Source organism: Salvelinus fontinalis, chromosome 5 (assembly GCF_029448725.1).
Source record: "Salvelinus fontinalis isolate EN_2023a chromosome 5, ASM2944872v1, whole genome shotgun sequence".
Taxonomy (NCBI): Eukaryota; Metazoa; Chordata; class Actinopteri; order Salmoniformes; family Salmonidae; genus Salvelinus; species Salvelinus fontinalis.
The window spans coordinates 19876169-19897677 of record NC_074669.1 but is presented as its reverse complement, the minus strand read 5'-3'; the positions used below and the strand labels follow the sequence as shown (position 1 = coordinate 19897677).

The 21509-nt window shown below is 42.7% G+C and overlaps 1 protein-coding gene across 2 annotated transcripts in view; it reads left to right on the top strand.

The window, feature by feature from the left end:
- The window catches only part of LOC129855271 (FAS-associated factor 1-like), an 85068-nt gene that overhangs the window by 30766 nt on the left and 32793 nt on the right, over positions 1–21509 (top strand). Inside the window, exons 8-12 of one of the 2 annotated variants that reach the window (XM_055922749.1) lie at positions 6279–6362; positions 18307–18402; positions 18556–18682; positions 18782–18845; positions 18962–19043. In XM_055922749.1, coding sequence (XP_055778724.1) covers positions 6279–6362; positions 18307–18402; positions 18556–18682; positions 18782–18845; positions 18962–19043 — 453 coding nt within the window. Of the gene's footprint in view, positions 1–6278; positions 6363–18306; positions 18403–18522; positions 18683–18781; positions 18846–18961; positions 19044–21509 lie in introns of both variants that reach the window. The other variant, XM_055922748.1, reaches the window with a different exon arrangement.

Genomic DNA, 21509 nt, shown 5'->3' with positions numbered 1-21509 from the left:
TTGCTCTCTCCTTCCTTTCCTCCGGTGAGACTAACCGGAGAGAGGACACAGTCTTCCACTTGATGGTGAAACTCGAGTCGCACCGCATCTACCTCAGGCACAAATTCATGTTGTTCCTATGACCAGAGAAGGTGAAATACTCATTGATATTAAAATACGATGGCCTGCTCATAATAACAAAAACATAGGTCTATCGACAGGCCTAAATTAACACCTGCCAAATGCGAGTAGATTTTGTTATTGGCTGGCAAAATGTCTATTTTACCAGCCACTTTGGCAGGTGGTTAGGGCTCCACAGTGCGAGCATTTCACTGTCATTTGTGAAATCAAATAGTCAAGTATGAATACATTTATAATAAAATGTTTCAGTAGCTGTTTTCAAAGTACTTGTGCTGTTTTGTTTTCATAGCTACTACGAATCCTATGTAGCCTATTGCACTGCGCACAGGCATAACTTTGTCGAATTTACTTGACACGAACGTCTGCTGAAGTGAGAATTGTGTTTCTTGGCTATTTACATTGTATTGTTCTCAAGGTTGCTTGTTTTTCTATGTTTGAGTTTCAACTGCTAGGAAAGAGAAGACAACGCTTCTACTAGTCAGACTCAATCTCACAGGCACCAACATGACTCGAGTGTAGTGATGGGTTGTTTGCGAACGAGTCGGCTCTAAGAGCTGGCTCTTGTAGGTGAACGTTGGGAGCCGGCTCACATATCAGAAGAGCCGAATCTATTTCTAAAAATCAATTTTTTAAATATATGAATAATCAAAAGATTTTAAATGAATTGAATTAACTATTTCAAAGTGTGAAAAAATAAATAAAATAATATAGGCCTAAATGCTCAAGCGCACATTCGTTCTGACTGTCTGCTCAGACTAACAGCCACACGCTTAGCAGCCGAGGAGAGAGAGGAAGGACAGCTGTGAAAATAGCTGGAAAAAAAGTCGGAAGCACAGTGGCATTTGGATGCATTTTAATGATGTCGACAATGTTAGAGCACAGTGTAGAATTTGCCAAATCAAAATCTCATATAAAGCCGGTTCTACGCACAAGCTACACCGGCATATGCGAACTGTGCACCCAACTGTGAAGCTAGCTGTAGCGGAGCTTTGACAAACTAGCGGGCCTGCTAGTGATGGTGGTGGAGCCAGCACCTGCACACGTGGAGAGGTATCCACTCAGTCAAGTATGTCTAATCTGCGACCCACAGCAACGCAGTCTTCTATGGACCAGTTTATGCCAAAGTCTGTGTGTTGCAAAACAAGGCCAAATTGATATTGCATTGGCTAAAATGATTGCCACTGATTTCCAGCCATTTTCGATCGTGGAGGACAGAAGTTTTAGAAATTATAGCAATAGTCTAAATCCAATGTACACAATTCCAAGCAGGAAAACCCTTTCAAAATCACTTATTCCACAACTTTTTGAGAGCACACAGGCTTCCGTGTGGGAAAGAGTCCAAAAAGCTACTGCAGTTTGCCTTACCGCTGACTGCTGCACATCAAGGGTAACCACTTCTTACATGTCGGTTACATGTCACTTCATTGAAGATTTTTCAATGTCTAGCTGTCTTCTGGACTGCTTTGAGTTCAGCGACAGACACACCTCAGAGAACTTGGCAGAGGAACTGTTGAGTGGCCAGAGAATGGCAAGTAAAATGGACCCATCATCCATGCCTTGCCCACACAATCAACCTGATTTGTAAGATGCTCTGAAGGTGATGAAGCCCACTGTGGACAAAGTGAAAGCAGCTGTGGAATACTTCCACAGGAGCACAGTAGGTGCTGAAAAACTAAAGTCTACACAACGCCAGATGGGGATGCCTGAGCTAAGGCCTAAAGACTGCACGACAAGATGGAATTCAGCATTTTATATGTTGAAGCGGTTTCTTGAGTCAAAGGATCTCTACCCTGGCCATTGTTGATGCTCTGACCCAGGAGGAATGGGAGGTGATGGAGGTGTGCGGAGTCCTGGAACCCTTTGAGCAAGTCACTGTGGAAATCAGTGGAGAGCGCTACAGTAAGCAGCTATTACTACATATGTATATGAGCAGTAGATGAGAAGGTAGTATCAGTAGACAAACATGAACCTGAACTAATAAGTTACTGTTTACTTTTCAGCTTTGTGACAGCCTCAAAAATTATACCCCTTTGTAAGGGTTTGCAGCAAATCACAGCCAGTCGCCGGAGAGAAGCAAATGTAACCACAGGACGTGACAGAGTTGATGGACAACCTATGTTCATCAATGGACAAAGTTCCACAGAATGGAATATAATCATGTGCTATCAGAAACTGTTGCGCTTGACCCCAGGTTTAAGAAGTTAGCCTGCAGTGATGCCAGAGCGATTGAGGCTCTTCAAAGAATAACCTCAGCAGCAGGGAGGGACAGTCCCAGCTGGCTCTGGCACCAGGGCTACAGGAAGAAGAGAGATCAGATGGAGCAGAAGCACCAGCAGTAGTGCCACAAACGTCTGCTGTTTGGATGCTGTTTGACGAGACAGCAACTGGGGATGCAGCACGAAGGAATCCCTCAGCAGATGCCATAATGGATGTCCGATTCTATTTGGAGGAGCCAAATAGGATCTGCAGATCCTCTGAGCTGGTGGAAGAACAAGGCCTCGGTCTACGCACGGCTTACTAAAGTCATGACAGGGAGACTCTGCATAGGGGCCACATCCGTTCCCTCTGAGAGGGTCTTCTCGAAAACAGGACAAATAATTACTGGGAGAAGAAACCGCATCAGCCCCTCAAGTGAGGCAGCTTGCATTTCTGAATGCAAATTTCTCACAAAAGCAAAATATGGCCAGCATTGCTGTGTGCTGCTGGTTATAACATGGCAATAAAGAAGAGAGAAAAGAGGGACCAGTTTAATGTTTTAAGTTGGACGCTGCAGTTTTGCAAATAATTTTTCTTTGATATGGTGCAATATTCTACTATGCTGTTCAGATTGTATTAGTTTTGAATGGTTAGATTTATATGCACTTTGTTTATATACATTAAAAAGTTATACTTTAAATGCAAATGTTTTATAGCCTTTTTCATAAACACATTGTGGTTAAGGTAGAGGTATGATTTCATTTATTTTAATTTAATTAGAATTGTTTTAACACCAATCATAGGCAAACTGTTTGACTTGAAAAAATACAAAACATATGTTTTATTAAAGAGCCGTTTGGGAGCCAAAAGAGCCGTCTCTTTTTGGTGAGTTGAGCCGAACGAGCCAGCTCGCTGAAAGAGCCGGAATGCCCATCACTACTCGAGTGGCGCTACCACGGTAACCTCCCGCCCTTAGAGGCAGGTGAATTTTTAAAAACATTTTTATCTCATCTGTGATATTTTGGTTAAGACTCCGGTCACACAAAAAATAAAATGGTGGGCCAAAAGTATTTTGGCTGGTAAAAAAATCTAAGTGGCTGGTAGATTTTGTTTACATTTTTTATTTTTTTTATCTACCTGCTACAGTGGCTGGTGGACCCAAATGTTAATTTGATGCCTTAGCTATCGATACACTTGGCTACTCATTAAATTGCGGCTGCAGTGTGAGTGAAAGTAGAGTGAAGCGAGTTTTATGTTTTGACAACCCTGTGGCCGGGATCGTGGAAGCTGTAGCTAGGCACGTAGGGATTTCACCAGGATGGTCAGATCAAAGGACCTCAGGGACAGTTATGAGAACCTGTGACTCCAGTTGGTGAGGTCACAATAGTGGGTGAAATGTCTGCGGGAGTCAATGGTGGTGACATGGTTTGGCCAGCGCAGTAGGCATACTAGATTTAGCCACAGATCTCCCGGCCGTGTAGGCGGAGTTTGTGTTTTCAGACATGAAATATTTCAAAATGTGAACACTGCCGACATGTTGCGCAGTGCTTCTGAATCAAGTGCACCTGCCGACATGTTGCGCAGGGCTTCTGAATCAAGTGCACCTGCCGACAACAGCGCAACACGAAAAAAAGGGAGGGCTTTTATCGTTGGCTTTCCTTCAGAAATGTTTGGTGATTGACTAGGAATGAAGGTGACCGCAGATTTAGAGTATCGGTTAATCCTTTGGAGCACAATTTGTATAAATAATAGTCAATAACGAAAGTTATCCTGGTCTTATATTGATTTTAGGGCAGCTTCAGAGAGAATTAGCCAATATTGTCGTTATAAGCAAACCGGATGAGCCTAATCATTCATTCAGTAATTTCCCAACTTCCCTCATATTTTACTCATAGTAGTTTTGCTGAAACATTACTTTGTTTTCATGTCAAATTTCAGTTGCTTGCTAATCATAAAACTATAGATTCTTGTTTTTTTTTGTCTCTCCTTGAAGTTCTGTCTACTATGCTCAAGTCAGAACTTTGTGAGATTGAAATATTGGAGTTAACATTTTCAGTGTATAAAACATCAGGAACTCCTTCCTAATATTGAGTTGTACACCCTTTTGCCCTCGGAACAGCCTCAGTTCATTGGTGCATGGACTCTACAAGGTGTCAAGTGTTCCACAGGAATGTTGGTCCATGTTGACTCCAGTGTTTCCAACAGTAGTGTGAAGTTGACTGGATGTGATTTGAGTGGTGGACTATTCTTGATACACACGAGAAACGGTTGTGTGGAAAAACCCAGCAGCGTTGAGTTCTTGATACAAACTGGTGCGCCTGGTACCTATTGCCATACCCCGTTCAAAGGCACAAATCTTGTCTTGCCCATTCACCCACTGAATGGCACACATACACAATCCATTGTCTCAAGGCTTAAAAATCCTTCTTTAACCGTTCTCCTCCCCTTCATCTATACTGATTTATGAAGTGGATCTAACAAGTGGATCTAACATCACCTGGTCAGTCTGTCATGGAAAGAGCATGTGTTCTTAATGTTTTGTACACTGAGTGTATAGGAGTATGAGATTGTGCTGGTCTGGTTAAGGTGCCATGGCCTGCTTGCAGTCATCAGGACCTCTGTATGGGCGTTAGTTTGTTGTTTCTCTGAGGCTGCTTTAAGCTCTGACTGGAGACGCTTCATTACAGGCTGGGCGCTAGTGTTTACGCCTGCCAGATGGTCAGCACTCGGAGGAGAAATCCCTGTAGCCCGCTGGTCAAACATGGATATTACACTCTATAATAACACTGGCCACCCAGCCTGACCCCACTGCATGTGTGTTTTAGACTTGCGTCCTGCTTCAGAGAAGAGGGAATGAGTTTTGAATATCATGATCCCATGTCAGTTCTTATGTATAAACTTTTACCAATGCAGGTTCAGGACGGTCTGCTTCTTACCAGGTGACAACCCCAACAAAAACACTTGTCTGCAGTTAATTTTTTTTTAAAGAATAATAAATATGGTAAAGCACTCCTGAGGGATGTTTGCTCCTCAATCATTTCTGAAATGGAAGTAGATGTTGGGGCTCTGTCTTATACCTCATTAACTAGCAATTTGCTTTAGATCAACTTGATATTAGCAGATCGGTCTGAAAATGTAATAGAGGCTCATTTTGAAAGTGAGAGTTCACACACTCCCCATAGCCCAGAGTGAGCGCTGCATGCTTTGCTTGGAATCCTCTGTTTTTGTAACGTTCTTGGAGTTTCCACCTCTATGGGCACGAGCCTTCCGTCTCACCAAAGATACATCTCCCTCTGAGTGTTAGAGGGAGGATTTGGCTGTGTGTGGAGGGAGCTTTCCACCACAATGGCCAGTTTGCTCAACATCAGTATCTGCCCCCGCAGGGTAGTGCATTCTGCTGGCGTAATGCGCTAGAATCCAGCGCCCAACACGCTCAGACGACGCCTGCTTTGATCACCCTTGGCCACTGCACATCAGGCTGGCGTTGGGCTTTAAACCAACAGGCCAGGGACGGTTGAGCGTGTCGCTCGGGGACGCTGCTAACTGTTTAAAAGCACGGAATGTTATTAAGTGCAAATACACCGCGCATGAATGGGAGAAGAGAAATACTGTTAATTTCAGAGCGTGGTTCTGTTGTTGTTGGGAATTAAGCGAGGCATCCGCAGAATGCAGATAACATGGGGGCTCTTTCTCTGTCCATTGTGCCCTCCCGCCATCTTTGTTATTCCCTGTGATGCTAAAGTGTGTGGCTATCTCTCGGTCTCCTGTGAAGGTGTGGAAGGAACTGTCAAAGCTATGCCGTCAGCACACACTGATGTTTTGTCTATCATGATGCGTTTACTGTTTTTATAGTCTGGTACAGCTTACTTACTGATTATTTGCAGTTTAACATTTGTTTGCTTCACGTTTGATAAACTTTAAATGATTATCATAATTATTTGCCATTGTCATTTTTTTTTCAGGTGAAGAGAAATGTTTCAGACCTGACAAACATCCCAGTGCGACACCAACAATGGGAGGGCTGGCCTGCTTCCGCATCTGATTCAGTAAGGAACAATAACACACCAACTTGTCTCTTGGGCTTGGAAACGACACTGTTGTCTTCTGCCTTTTTATAGCTCTTGTTCACTGGCAGTCTTGAAATGCATGAGGAAAATGTGTTTTCATTTCACAATATATCTCATCAAAGATGGTCTTCTAACAGGCCCATTTGACATGTAGGTCTTTATCTGCTGAGCTGTCATTATTTAAAGGTTCAAGGCCCTGTTAGGTTTTTCCATGAAGGCTAGGCAAAAGCCTATTATTTTACAATATGTAGTGAATCCCAATTGAGAGAAACTGTTCAATGCTGAAACCATCTGCCCAGATGTTGAAACTAATTATGTTGTCAAAGACTGTCCCCCATGTCCTTCTGTCTGTAGACATTAAAGCTCACATCATTGAGTGTCACTGACCTCTCCTGCCCGGGGTCATGGTTCCCAGCCATTCAGCTGAACTTTGTCAAAATGCTCAGAAGCGGTCCTCACAAGAAGACCTGAGGAACCCCAACCCCACCCCCCACCCCTCTTGTTTTTGACAGCTTAGGCCTATATGTTCCCATGCTAATTGTATGGATGGTTATGCAACTGTGCTGTTGTGCACACATTTTGTTGGTCCCTTAAATGTTATCTTTGCTTTTTGAAGTATAAGTTCTTATTACAATATTTTATGGCATCTTTACTACACCAAACTGGGTTTGCTTGCCTGGGTCATAATTAAAATATATAATGACATTTCTGTTTTAGATATAGTAGTACAGAGTTCAGATGGGAACCCTCTCTTTTTTTCCCATCTACATTCAAAAATTATAGTTGACATATTGAATGAAAAATAACTGCACCGTTTTTTTGTTTTTACTGAAGCTTTTAGGACTCGCTTGGTTGCTCTCTTGTGAAAGCAAATAGGCCTACATTGCAACCATGTATTTTCCTGAAAGGCTGAGACAAAAGGTTCCACTTCCTTTTTGTTCCAAATTGTTTGCTCTTTGTGTGTCCTAAAGCTAAACGCAGTGGCCAAAGGCAACCTCTCAAATGACGTTGTAGTAAACATTAGGAACACCTACCTAATATTGAGTTGCACTCCCTTTTGACCTCCGAACAGCCTGAATTTGTTGGGGTATGAACTCGACAAGGTGTCAAAAGCGTTCCACAGGGATGCTGGCCCATGTTGACTCCAATGCTTCCCACAGTTGTGTGGTGGACCATTCTTGAGACACGGGAAACTGTTGAGCATGAAAAACCGTCTGGCACCTACCATACCCCGTTTAAAGGCACTTAAATAATTTGTCTTTCTATTTACCTGGATTCACCTGGTTAAAGAGAATGTTTTGTATACTGTTTATTTGAATTGTTATCCATCTCTTTCATTAGACGGGCACCAATAACTCTTGCTGAGAAATCAAGTCCAATCAGGAACCACAGTAAAGTGTACAATATCACTTCACAGCCCTTTGAACCCACCATCTCTCACTTCCCAGAATATGATTGAGGCTGCTTATCAATGAGCCTTGACTTGACCAAAGTGCTAAGGTAGCTTGGGGATGAATAGAAAGTGGGTGTATGTCATAGGCATATGCCTTGCCATAGCCTGGCTAAGGTGGCGCTCTGCTCCCATGTTTCCTGGGAAGAGATATTAAAAGCCTTGATTGCAATAATGGCCCTCTCCAGACCCTTATTGAACTGTCTCTCTGAGCATTACACAGAAAAGCCCTTGCATGCCAGCCTGGCTGTTTCATTGCATATCTCATTAACCCCGCCTCATCTCTGGGGATTTGTACCAATAAACATGGCTTCAAATTACATTTTCAAGGAGTCAGAATCGATGACTACTACTCAGCTCTGCTTTCATTATTCTCAGCATATGCTCTCACTTATTTTGTGTGTGTGGTGGTGGGGGGGGGGGGGGGGGGGCAGAATTCCCTTTTAACGTGTAATAAATTGACGTTTATTCAATTTGGAGATCAATATTGTTCAAACCAAGAAGTTTTATTACCACCCGGCCGTTTTAAAATTAAAGACTCAAGACCCGTTGCAATATCAGAAATTATTGCGTGACTGTCTACATTCAAGTGAATGTGGGGAGAGAAAAATCAGTCACAGATAAACGACATCTACATGTTTGTTAGATTACAGGCGTTATATTGGTGATGGCATAGTCATGTACTGTACACTGCTGGAGCAGCTCTCTGGAGTTCATTTCACAAGCTCCGCTGGGCACCACCTCTGCCAGCCACTCCAACCCACACAGCCTTTGAGTCACTTTCATTTAGATCCTTGTGGATGTTGAAAATATAAGGCTTTGAATTGTCCAATTATAGATTTAGCAGCTAATTGATTGACTTATTTTACCTACTTCTGTTTTATAATTGTGCTTAACGCTCATAAATTGTAATCTTTGAAGATTGTTGGATTGCTTTTTTTTTTTGTACATTAAAGCAAACCGGGTAGGAGCTTACTTTTGGAGAAATTTGTTTTTTTCTTTCCGTACTTCGCATCCCTGGTACTGTGCCTTCATTGTGTGTAGCGCCACAAAAGGTTAGCCTACATAAAAATAAAATCCGAGCAGGAAGAAACATCTTGTTTTGGTTGGCAATGTGATTCAGTGAGGTAACTTGATATTTCAAATGGAAAGGAAGTGAAATATAATCACAGAGAGTAAAGGGAAATGCAAGCAACCTGGCCACAGAAATGAGAGGGTGATGCTCATTTGGCAGTATAGGCCTATATCCATGGTGCCTTACATTATGATGAAGCTGATGCTCAAATCCAAAGATGTTTGGGATTGGCTGGGATGAAAAACCAATAAAGGCACATTTATGAGGAAACAGTTGTTCCTTGAGGTAAAGGACCATTGACTCCCTTGGTGTGAAAGATGATTGGTCTGTTGTGAGACCTTCTTCTTATTACAATTTCCTTCCTTCACATCTCTGAGAAATCAAGGCAGGCGGTAGGCGCTCTGGCCGTTCTGATTGACAGGGCGATCCTGCACCTTTGGAAGTGATTGACAGACAGTGGGACATCCTTATTAGACTCTCTTGTTTTCTCTGCTGCCATAATTGCTGACATTTATCCAGTGTTTCATGGTGTTTGCTAATGTATTAATGCAGCCATTCTCAGAGGGCTCCGCGCCCGTCGCCGAGTCTCCCGGCTTTTAATGGATTCTCTAGTTGACAGGCCCGTGCAGGCTTATTGGGGCCTGCTGGTTGCCGTAGCGACAGGGCTCAGTGATAAGCTGAGAGAGAGCCCCCTGTGATTGCTGTCTTTAGGTGACATTCAGTGGGCCTAGACTCTGTGGGGGACATGAGCTCTATGGAGGAGAGACTGTGTAGGCGGTCTCTATCCATCGCCCTCTAATGACCAAATACATTTGCTAATGCTACTTTGAGTCAGGGCTAAAAGTAAGGCGGTCTGGTACCGTGTCCCTGCAAAATAGATAGTGGGGGGTTAGGCTCATGTTTTACCAGTACGGCTATCACAATAATTCAAACAAAATGTCAAAAACTGTAGGCTATTACACAATTATTTGTCATTAGTGTATGTCAGAGGCACGAAAAATTAGTGAATGAACTTGATAACAGGTGGTACAGCTTATGCTCCACATATTGCGAAGGTAGAGATGGGTGGCCGACAACACGCGCGCGGACAGCAGTATACGCATACATTCTGGCCTAATGACATTTTCCAAATGTCATTACACTTTTTGGTTTTTTGTGTTACAGATGTCTTTTATTCACCACTGTTTTAGAGGATGAAATGTGCACGGGTAGCCTAGTAAAGGAGCCGTTTCGAAGTGATTATTTCACATTTGGAAGAGAACATTACTGGTTGTGTTTGCCACAATAAAAGGTAAATAAGTTGTAGAAGTTAAATGTAAAATCTTTACGACTAGGCCCACACAGATCCTATGGAATTAATAGTGATTCTATATGTATTTCTATGATAAGGCCCAAAGGCCTACATTTTTTTTTGGTGCATGTTCATGCACACATACAGGTCCCGTGCCGGGAAGAAATTTCATTTACTTTCACCCCTGCATTGATTGCTCTAATACATAAAAATAAAAAAATCATCCACAGTGTTCCTCATTAGCTTGGACACTTCTTGGATCCCCTAGTCTGTGAGCATAGTGGTAGGCATGTGACAATTATGGAATTTGGCAAATGGCCACAGTTGCCAATTGTTTTTGTTATGTTTTGAGCTTGAAATGCACCTTCTCCTAAAATGAAAGTATTCAGAAGTTTGACGATTTATTTGAGTTCACGGTTATTGTCCATGATTGTCGGGTATACGATAATTGTGCCAGGGCTACATGGTGGTAAAACACCCCGCTGTTGATCCAGCAGCAGACCGGCATTCCTTTCCCACTGTGACTCTCTGTGGAGAAGCCGGTGATCAGAGTTGCCTGTGTGAACCTCACACACTTGGTGCAGGACCCCTGATCCTAATCAGGAGTGACATATCTGCAGCAGCAAGGAGGAACCTGAAAAGGGACCAACAGGTGTTTAGGGTGGGGCTTCTTTATTCTTTTCTTCTCTTCTCCTCCGTCTTTATTTTCTCTTTCTCAGGCTCTGTTGTCCCCCTTCATCAAAGAGTTGTTGAACAAGGTGCTATTGGGGCTCTGGGTGCCGTCAGTGCAGCTGTCAGTGGTAATTATCTCACTCACAGCCAGAGACCTAATCCAAACACTGCCTGAAAAAAAGAAACAGAAAGAGAATAAGAGAAAGAGGGAGAGAGGGAAAGAAAGAGAGCCAGCGAGGGGGGCTGAGAGAATTATTTCCCTGCATCGCTCCCCAATGCTTAGAAGCTTCAATGCAAGTGTTAATTAAAAGAATCCAAAAAAGAGGAGCTTGTTCATTGTGTAAGGATGGAAGAGAAGGTCAGTATGGGGGGGTTAACCTCTCCCCTATGCCTTGTGGCGTTCCGTCACAGAGCTGTGGAGCTGCACTTGTCCCAAAGCATCAGTGGAAGGCACAGGGTCAAAGCTTGGCTTGGGTGAGCGCTCAACTTTTATTCCTTTTTTGGGGCACACATGTCATCCCTCCCCTCAAGGTCCCCCATTGACTGGGGAAGTGATCAACTTTATTTCTACACATATTAGGGCCTCGGAGGAGGAAAGCCTCTTGTCAAGAGGGTCCACTCGGCCGCTGTTAAATTCTCACGTTTGATTGCCACTCGATTGTCGAGGCTAGAGGAAAAGAGCATGGCATTCCTTCACATCTCAAAGCCCTCGTCGCTGTCCTGCTTAATGGGTCAGCCTCTCAAATCCCTGTGTCAATCTTTTTTTTTTACAGCACTTTGCTTTCTATGGTCCACTGTTTGGAAATGTGCTCTTTCAAACCAACAAAGTGTGCAACCTGACTCAATTTACAGTCTAGAATATTTCCATCCAATTCCTTTTATAAATTAATAAAATCAACATGGCTACATAATGTCTCCACCATTTCCTATGACTGAAAACAGCTTCTTGCATCACCGCCTGATACGGCAACTGGGGCCTAGCTCCCTGCCATCCAGAACCTTCATACCAGGCACAAGTTGTCAGACTCCAGCCACCCAGGCCATAGACTTTTCTCTCTGCTACCGCAGGACCCTGAACCAACAGGACCCTGAACAGCTTTTACCCCCAAGCCAAAAGACTGCGAAATAGTTAGCCAAATGGCAATAACTCTCTTGACTAATCACATATGCTGCTGCTACTGTTTGTTATCTATCCTGTTGCCTAGTCACTTTATTTCTAGTTATATGTGCATATTTCCCTCAATTACCTCGCATCCCTGCACATTGGTACTGGTACCCTATGTATATAGCAAAGTTATAGTTATCCTTTGTGTACTTATTACTTATGTGTATAGACTGTTATTACTTTTCTATTTCTCTATTTACTTTCTTTCTGCATTGTTGGGAAGGGCCCCTAAGTAAGCATGTCACTGTTAGTGTACACTTGTTTACAAATCATGTGATTTATTCAAGTAAAATTGTACTTACCCTGGCACTATATATATATATATATATACTTTCACCCTTACCTATATGTATATAGCTACCTCCATTACCTTGTACCCCTGCACATCGACTCAGTACTGGTACTCCCTGTATATAGCTTGTTATTTTTACTCGTTATTAGTTATTTACTGTATATTTATTCCTCGTGTCACTGTTTATTTTTTTGTTGTTGTAATTTTTATCTTTAACTCCATATTGTTGGAAACGGATGCGTAAGTAAGCGTTTCACTGTAAGTCTACACCTGTAGTTTAGGAAGCATGTGACAGATAACGCTTTTTTTGATTATACAAGGATATTTAACCCGCTAAAGAATTAGTGTGGGTAGATTTTTGTTACATGAACAATTTAAGGCAATTATGCTAAGTTTTCTTCCTAGGTGTTCCAGTGCTCTTTAGTTGTCTCAGCCTAGGCCTCTTCTATAATGTACATTTTGCTTTTAATTAGTTGTGAAAGACAAACACTATCTGTCATGTCAGTATGTGTGGGCCGTGGAACTCACAAGGCCACATAGGAAGGCCATGACTAGAAGATGAATGACTTTGACTGCTTCTTCCCCTGGCCCTGTGCTGCACAGCAGGGAAATGGGTATGGACCATGGCAGGATATTGCTCATGATTTATTTGTCAAGGGAATTCTGTGTTTCTGGTGTTTTTTGCTTAGCCGTTTAGCGAGTGGGAATTTGAAGTACAATGGTCAAGAGAACCTTATTTCTAGCGCCAGAAGTAATTAACAGTAAATTCTCAAATGACTGATGGCTCTCTATGATATTTTGGTATGTTGTTTTTATAAGCCAGAAAAGCATGTGGTGGCCAAGGACTAACGGTTACGCTATTTTCTGGCTGAATTACTTTAAAAGAGATGTGGGAAAACTCCAGCAGTCACTCTGCTTTTGAAACTCAATTGCCGTTGCATGGAATTGGCTCCTGATTCAACAATTACCAGCTGGTCTTTGTTGGCTATAGCACCTGACAATAGCAAAGATTGCTACCCCCTGCTGTTGACTGCCAGGGACTCTCCCTTTTATCTGTCAGTGTGTCAATCACAGCATTCTGTTTAAACCTCCAGTTAATGCCACAAGTTTCTCAAGAGGTGAATGAGTAGGTCAATACATTTTTACAGTATTAATGAACTACAGTCGATGAGTGATGACTTGTTTTGCTAATGTTGATTATGAACAAACTAAAACACAGTATTGCTGAGTAGCGATTGTTTCTGATAATGCTTTTATTTATGATATTTGATATTGTCAGTGATGGGTTTTTGTTGTGGTCAGATTCAGATCTGTCTTACATGCGCTCACCTCTGTTTTAGACTGTCATACTTAAAAATGAAAGCCTTTTAACACATGCAGTATTGATTTATTACTGTGATCATCCCTTTATCAGAGGGTGGGTTAGTGAGCAACACAGGTAAAAATATGGCTGCTAGTGTTGCACAGTATACTGAAACTTCTGTACCTTTTTGATACTTGAACACAAAAAACGGTTTGGTTTTCCAATTTGTTACTTTCGGTACTTCTGTCATGTGTTTCACGTCGTCTACTGATTTTGAGAGAGGATCAAGTCAATCAGCGCAGCCGAATTCCCCTTATTGTAACGCACCGTGCCTGCTCCACTTACTGCTACCTCTAGCCTGTCCTGAGAAACCACTGCACTGGGAGTCTGCTGCATAGAAGTTTGCTGCATAGAAGTTAACACACTTAAATAATGCAACATGGCATGTAGATTTGTTTAAATTGTTAGTTACTGTTCACAAAACAATGTTCGTTACGGTCTAGAAACTTTACAATCCGAGCCGGATTAAGAAATCATAGGCCCCGGGTCTTTGTTTTCTTAATAGGTCTCATGCCCCCCGATCTGGCACACCGTCATTTTCTGTAAACAAATCTGTGCACCAAGATGCAATTCGATGCGTGGTGAATATACTTTTGAAGAAGAAGCCCCTTTATAATAAAGCCATCATAACGTTTGCCATGTGTCATAGGCTACAGTTGAGCGGAGGCGTTTTTACAATTTCCACACTAGAGGATTTTTTTTTTGGCATGGTGCAAACATTTGGAGCAAACACCTGCTCTTTCCATGACAAAGACTGACCAGGTGAATTGAACTGACTCTGTGTGAATGACATTGTGCGTCTTAATGAGACCGCACACATTTTTATATAGATAATATATATAGTTTATATTGACTTTTATAAGGTTTTTGTACTTGTTTTTTTGTGCTGCCTCTTGGTCCTCCCACGGGCCTGGGCCCAGGGGCTTCAGCCCTGGTAAGCCCCTGCTTTAACCCGGCCCTGTTTACAATGCAAGAAGATAGCCTACAAAGCTGGAAGCAACCTGGTAACTTTCCTTGCTACCTTACAGCTGAAGCTAACATTAATTATTGTTTGTGATATGCAAACCGTAACACTAAATATTGCTTATTGTCACAAAAAAGTGATTTATTCATTTCCTCTCCCCGCCTCATCTCTGTCAAGATAATCTTTGCTCTAGCCTCGAACTGACTGTGTGTGAATGATGTCATAGGTCTTAGACTGCACACATTTTTATAAAGGGAGAGATTGCTTCTTCTTGCAAATGTTGTTGATCAATAAAATAAGTCCCAAATGTAGCCCAATGAAATCAGCCAAAACAAGCTCAATAAATCAATGCATGCACACACTCCTATTGAATATACATTCACCTGTATTATGAATAGGCCTTGGCTACATCTTGATTTACCCAGTTTATCAGTAGAGATTTACCATTGAAATAAATTATTACTGTTATGCATTTAGATTTGTTAACTGTCAATTTACTGTATAATTGATTCATTAATAATGCATCTTGATGCAAAATCTTGATGATATTGAACTCAAGATCTGTCTGGATCAAGTGCCATTCTGTGACTGGCTAATATTATTTTTGGGGCCGTGGTATCATTTTGGTATTGAGCATCCGGATGGTATCGCATATCGTGATACTAAACCTGGTATAGGTATCGAAGTCAAAATTCTTAGATCGGGACAACACATGGGTACTGGGGTCCCATCACTTTCCTTAGCCTCTACCCTATCCCTTGGGGTTCAGCCGTATAGACAGTCTTTAACGAGTCCCTCCGCTGTGGTAGGTGACATTTACAGTGTCTATAGTTAGAAGGTTGTCCATAAACCATGAATATATACACTGCTCAAAAAAATAAAGGGAACACTTAAACAACACAATGTAACTCCAAGTCAATCACACTTCTGTGAAATCAAACTGTCCAATTAGGAAGCAACACTGACAATAAATTTCAAATGCTGTTGTGCAAATGGAATAGACAAAAGGTGGAAATTATAGGCAATTAGCAAGACATCCCCAATAAAGGAGTGATTCTGCAGGTGGTGACCACACACCACTTCTCAGTTCCTATGCTTCCTGGCTGATGTTTTGGTCACTTTTGAATGCTGGCGGTGCTCTCACTCTAGTGGTAGCATAAGACGGAGTCTACAACCCACACAAGTGGCTCAGGTAGTGCAGTTCATCCAGGATGGCACATCAATGCGAGCTGTGGCAAAAAGGTTTGCTTTGTCTGTCAGCGTAGTGTCCAGAGCATGGAGGCGCTACCAGGAGACAGGCCAGTACATCAGGAGACGTGGAGGAGGCCGTAGGAGGGCAACAACCCAGCAGCAGGACCGCTACCTCCGCCTTTGTGCCAGGAGGTGCACTGCCAGAGCCCTGCAAAATGACCTCCAGCAGGCCTGGTCCAAATATCATGGTCCAAACACACTAAGACAGTCGTGAAGAGGGCACGACAAAGCCCTTCAGGAGACTGAAAAGATTTGGCATGGGTCCTCAGATCTTCAAAAGGTTCTACAGCTGCACCAGCGAGAGCATCCTGACTGGTTGCATCACTGCCTGGTATGGCAACTGCTTGGCCTCCAACTGCAAGGCACTACAAAGGGTAGTGCGTACGGCCCAGTACATCACTGCCATCCAGGACCTCTATACCAGGCGGTGTCAGAGGATGGCTTTAACAATTGTCAAAGACTTCAGCCACCCTAGTCGGACTGTTCGCTCTGCTACCTCACTGCAAGCGGTACCGGAGCGCCAAGTCTAGATCCATGAGGCTTCTACCCCCAAGCCATAATCAAATGGTTACCCATACTATTTGCATTGTCTCAGTATTTGAATTGTTTATTTTATACAGCCATTTTTCTCCTTTTTGTCAACGGTGTCAATCATTTCGGACCCCACTGTATTTATACTGAAATAAATAAAGTATGTGGACACCCCTTAGTGGATTCTGCTATTTCAGCCACACCGTTGCTGACAGCTGTATAAAACCGAGTGCATGGCCATGCAATCTCCATAGACAAACATTGGCAGTAGAATGGCCTTACTGAAGAGCTCAGTGACTTTTAACGTGGCATAGGATGCCACCTTTCCAACAAGTCAGTTCGTAAAATCTCACTACCAAGTTCCAAACTGCCTCTGGAAGCAACATGAGGACAATAACTCTTCGTCAGGAGCTTCGGAAAAGGGATTTGTATGGCCGAGCAGCCACACACAAGCCTACGATCACCATGCGCAGTGCCAAGCGTTGGCTGGAGTGGTGTAAAGCTTGCCACCATTGGACTCTGGAGCAGTGGAAACGCATTCCCTGGAGTGATGAATCACGCTTCACCATCTGATAGTCTGATGGATAAATCTGTGTTTGGCGGATGCCAGAAGAACGCTACCTGCCCGAATGCATAGTGCTAACTTTAAAGTTTGGTGGAGGAGGAATAATGTTCTGTGGCTGTTTTTTGTGGTTCAGGCTAGGCCCCTTATTTCCAGTGAAGGGAAATCTTAATGCTACAGCATACAATGAATTTCTAGATGATTCTGTGCTTCCAACTTTGTGGCAACATTTTGGGGAAAACCCTTTCCTGTTTCAGCATGACAATCCCCCCTGTGCACAAAGCACGGTCCATACCGGTTAGTATTCCTGGTTTTCACACAGGCGGCCTGGGTTCAACTCCGGGTATGGGAACGGCCTTTTGGGGCGGCAGGTAGCCTAGTGGTTAGAGCGTTTGGCCAGTAACCAAATCCCCGAGCTGACAAGGTAAAAATCTGTCGTTTTGCCTCTGAACAAGGCAGTTAACCCACTGTTCCCCGGTAGGCCATCATTGTAAATAAGAATTTGCTCTTAACTGACTTGCCTAGTTAAAGGTTTACATTGTTTTTATTTTATTTTAATAATGGTTTGTTGAGATCGGTGTGGAAGAACTTGACTGGCCTTTACAGAGCCCTGTCATCAACCCCATCGAAAAACATATGGATGAATTGGAACGCCAATTGCAAGCCAGTCCTAATTGCCCAAAATCAATGTCCGACCTCACTAATGCACTAGTGAATGGAAGTATTTCGCTACAGCAATGTTCCAACATCTAGCGGAAAGCCTTACCAGATACCTGGAGGCTGTTATAGCAGGTCATGATTTTGTAATGAGACGTTCGACGAGCAGGTGTACACATACTTTTGGTCATGTATTGTATAAACGCAACATGCAACAATTTCAAAGATTTGACTTAATTACAGTTCATATAAGGAAATCAGGCAAATTGCACCCTCAACTTCAGAAATCTGTGGCATTGTGTTACGAAACTGCACATTTTATAGGGCATTCTATTGTCCCCAGCACAAGGTGCACCTGTGTAATGAACATGCTGTTTAAACATCTTTATGTCAGGTGGATGGACATCTTGGCAAAGGAGAAATGTTCACTAACAGGGATGTAAACAAATGTGTGCGAAAAGTTTAAGAGAAGCTTTTTGTGCGCATGGAATATTTATGTTTAAAAAAATAAAAAATAATTACACTTTACATGTTGCGTTTTATTTTTGTTCGTGTATTTTAAAGGTTAAAATTGGAATGAATAGATAAAGTTCATTCAGATTTTTTGTTGTCAAACTTTTTTTTCTGATCTCAGTGATTTCTATCCCTAGATGACACTAGCTGCCTCTGGAATCAGCTACCCCTGCCATCACCTCGGTGTGTGTCGAAGGTCCTCACCAGCCAACACCCAGGAGCCAACAGAAGAGGTAGAGAGAGAGACACACACACACACACACACACACACACACACACACACACACACACACACACACACACACACACAGTTTATTTGGCCTGCTTTTACATTTTCTATTGTGTTTTGATAGGTCAACAATACTGAAGTGAATGTGTTTGTACAGTGCGCAGATGTTCACATGGTAAGTGACAGCGAAGGGGATGACTTTGAGGATGCATCTGAATTTGGAGTGGACGAATCAGAGATGTTCGGAATGGGGACTTCTACAGGATGTCGGAAAGCCCCCTTGAGTACGTACCTCACTGAGTGTGATGCTTCCACTCGATTCAAAAAGCTTGATTTATTGTTTATCAATCTGTTATTAAGCTAATGCTTTTTACTCTCTGCAGTGCCAGAGAACACTGAAAATGAAGTTGATGCCTTACTGCACTTTACTGCTGAATTTACCACAAGGTAGGTTTTTAGTATTGTTTTATTGTTAGCATCGAAAGGGGTCTATGCTTCTCAAAAGATGTGGAAGTTTATGCATTCTTGCTTATTGATCGATCTCCTTTTTGTGTTTGCTGCAGGTATGGAGAATGTCATCCAGTGTTCTTCATTGGGACTTTGGAGGCTGCATCTCAAGAGGCCTTCTATGGCAAACCCAGAGATGTAAGTAACAATACAGGAGGAGCCTGTCTCGGTAGTATGATTTACAGGTTTACAGGACATGATACTATATGACTGTTGTCAATGCTTTTTTTTTTTTTTTTACATGTTTGGAAGGTTTTTGAAATAAAAAGTTGGAGTGTTTGTTCAAAAAGAGCCACCATTTGATTCCTCTCATAAAGCTCATAAAATTTGTTTCACGACAGCTGCCGCTTTATTTTTAGCCCACAATTTTTCTTCATATTTCTGCTTTGTCCTTTTAACGAGGGTTGTATCAACTGACAGCTTGTGTGGATTACTGTCTTATTAGAATGGGAGAACACAGCAAGATGTTTGGGGGGTTTTGGACCATGTGGCAGAGGCTCGGTTGGCGTCTTGCCTGTCTCCCAGCTGATATCCTCTTCGCTAAGCCAGTGCAATATGGCCCACTCGCTGTGGATATCCTCTCTGTGGTGCAGCCGGAGACTGTACATTGTGTCAATGAAAATAAACCAATATGAAGGGACACATGCAGCTGACCCCCAGCTCTCTGCCTGTAGGCCTGGAGGAGATGAGACTGGAGAAACGCACACACATTTGACTCCCACTGATGTGACCATTGGCTGTCAACTATACTGAAACCTCCCTTCCCCAACCACCACCATCGTCCTCTTGACAAAATTGGTCTAAATCACTCCCTTCTTGTCATTGCAACTAGTTGTTCATTAAGTGGATATTGGAATGGTGCACATTTCAGGAGAAGGGAGGCAGTGGAGAGATTTTGCTCAGTCTCAAAGGCTGGCGGGCTAATCACTAAGTAAAACACTACATTTGATGAAGTGTTTCTGGAGGGGGAGATGCGCCTCAATACAGCCTTAATGAAAATGCTTTGGGCTGCTGAGCCCTCCAGGGGATCAGCAGTAAGGCTCTTCAGACAGGCCACCCATCACTGCCAAGGCTCTTCTTAAATCCCCTTAACGGTGTGGTTAATCGGAGTAACCCTGCTCTCACTCACACAAAGACACGCATCAAAATTCATAGCAGTGCCGGGGTGAGGGTTTTATCACACTCAAGTATCCTCTTAAATCCCCCGTAGTTTAGCAAAAGAGCAATGAGGGGGAGAGAGGAGAAATCGATACCAGGTAGGGAAATGGATAAACATATTTTCATCCATCCCTCCCTGCTCTGGTGAAAGTAATCATTGTAGTGGCTTTTAATATTTTAATTGGCTTCTACTAGAACAGTTCCAGTCAGGTGAACTGAAGCCCAGCTGAATATTTAGACTATTAGTTTCAACTGTGTAAAGACTATTATTTTAATGCAATTCTACAATTGAATGCTATTGTTTTGTATTCACTCCATATTTGACTAGTTATTGCGCCTAAATAAAAACAAAAAACATAAAATCAGAAGTGGTTAGACTATATATAGCTATTAATACAAAAATCCTGTGTTTTCAATCGGTTCAATCATGTACCTACCATCTGTTAAAGCGTTGATCTGAATGTGTGTTCTCAGTGTGTGGGGTCAGGGGAGCAGTAATTTGAGGTCTTCATTTTGAAGTGTTTGCTTTTCTTGAGGCTGCTGTGGATGATCACTTTCACCCGTTTCCTCCGCTCCTCAACACTGGATATAATTAAAAATGTCCTCCCACAACACAAGTACATAAACTGGCTGGCTGTCACAAATGAGATACGGTAGTGTGTTTATCAAGGGCCACAGTTATCAGGCAGGTGTATTTTTACCTTATCCTCTAATGACCCATACTACAGAAACTCATTTGTAAAACAAAACAAATGGCTTTTTTTCCACTGGTGTCGTGTTGCATTCTCATAACAATCCGTGTCTGTGACGTGGTTAAAGATGAGTTAGGTTCTACATTTTGTTCTCAGACTGGTCTTCATCTGCCAGTTGTCACTCTATTCAGCCCCCAGTGGAGCACCTGTGTGGGAGAATTCCTACTCATGTTGCAGATAATCATATGGTCCAGGCCGGACACAAAAAAACAGCCGTATGTGAGCTGAGCCCATTCTGCTTGCCAGCTCCTGGCCAACGGCTACCTGGTTCACATGGCTCTAGTCTACACTAGAAGAGGAACAGACAGAGTGAACACTGACAGGGTGCTGTGTGAAAATCCCTACACTCTGGCTCACAGAACGGATCGGTTTTCTCAAGCTTCTTCACTCTCCTCCTCTTCCCCTTCTCTGTATGGTGAACAGGTGGGATGATTCACACCAGCGGCTTTTGGGTCACTTTCTAGCTCGGGTTGAACCTAGTAATTTAGTTTTACAGGCGATTTGTCCCTGCTTAGAAATGCACTACAAAAGATGAAACGTGAAAGAAGATGGGGAACAGTTAGAGAAGACCGTTTAAGTAAAACGATGAAGTTTGTGATTGGGTGTTATTAGAGAAGAGGGCTTTTCCCTTTTCTTTACATAATGTATGTTTTTGAAACTACGGTTTGTGAAAATGTTCTCCGGAGACTTAGCA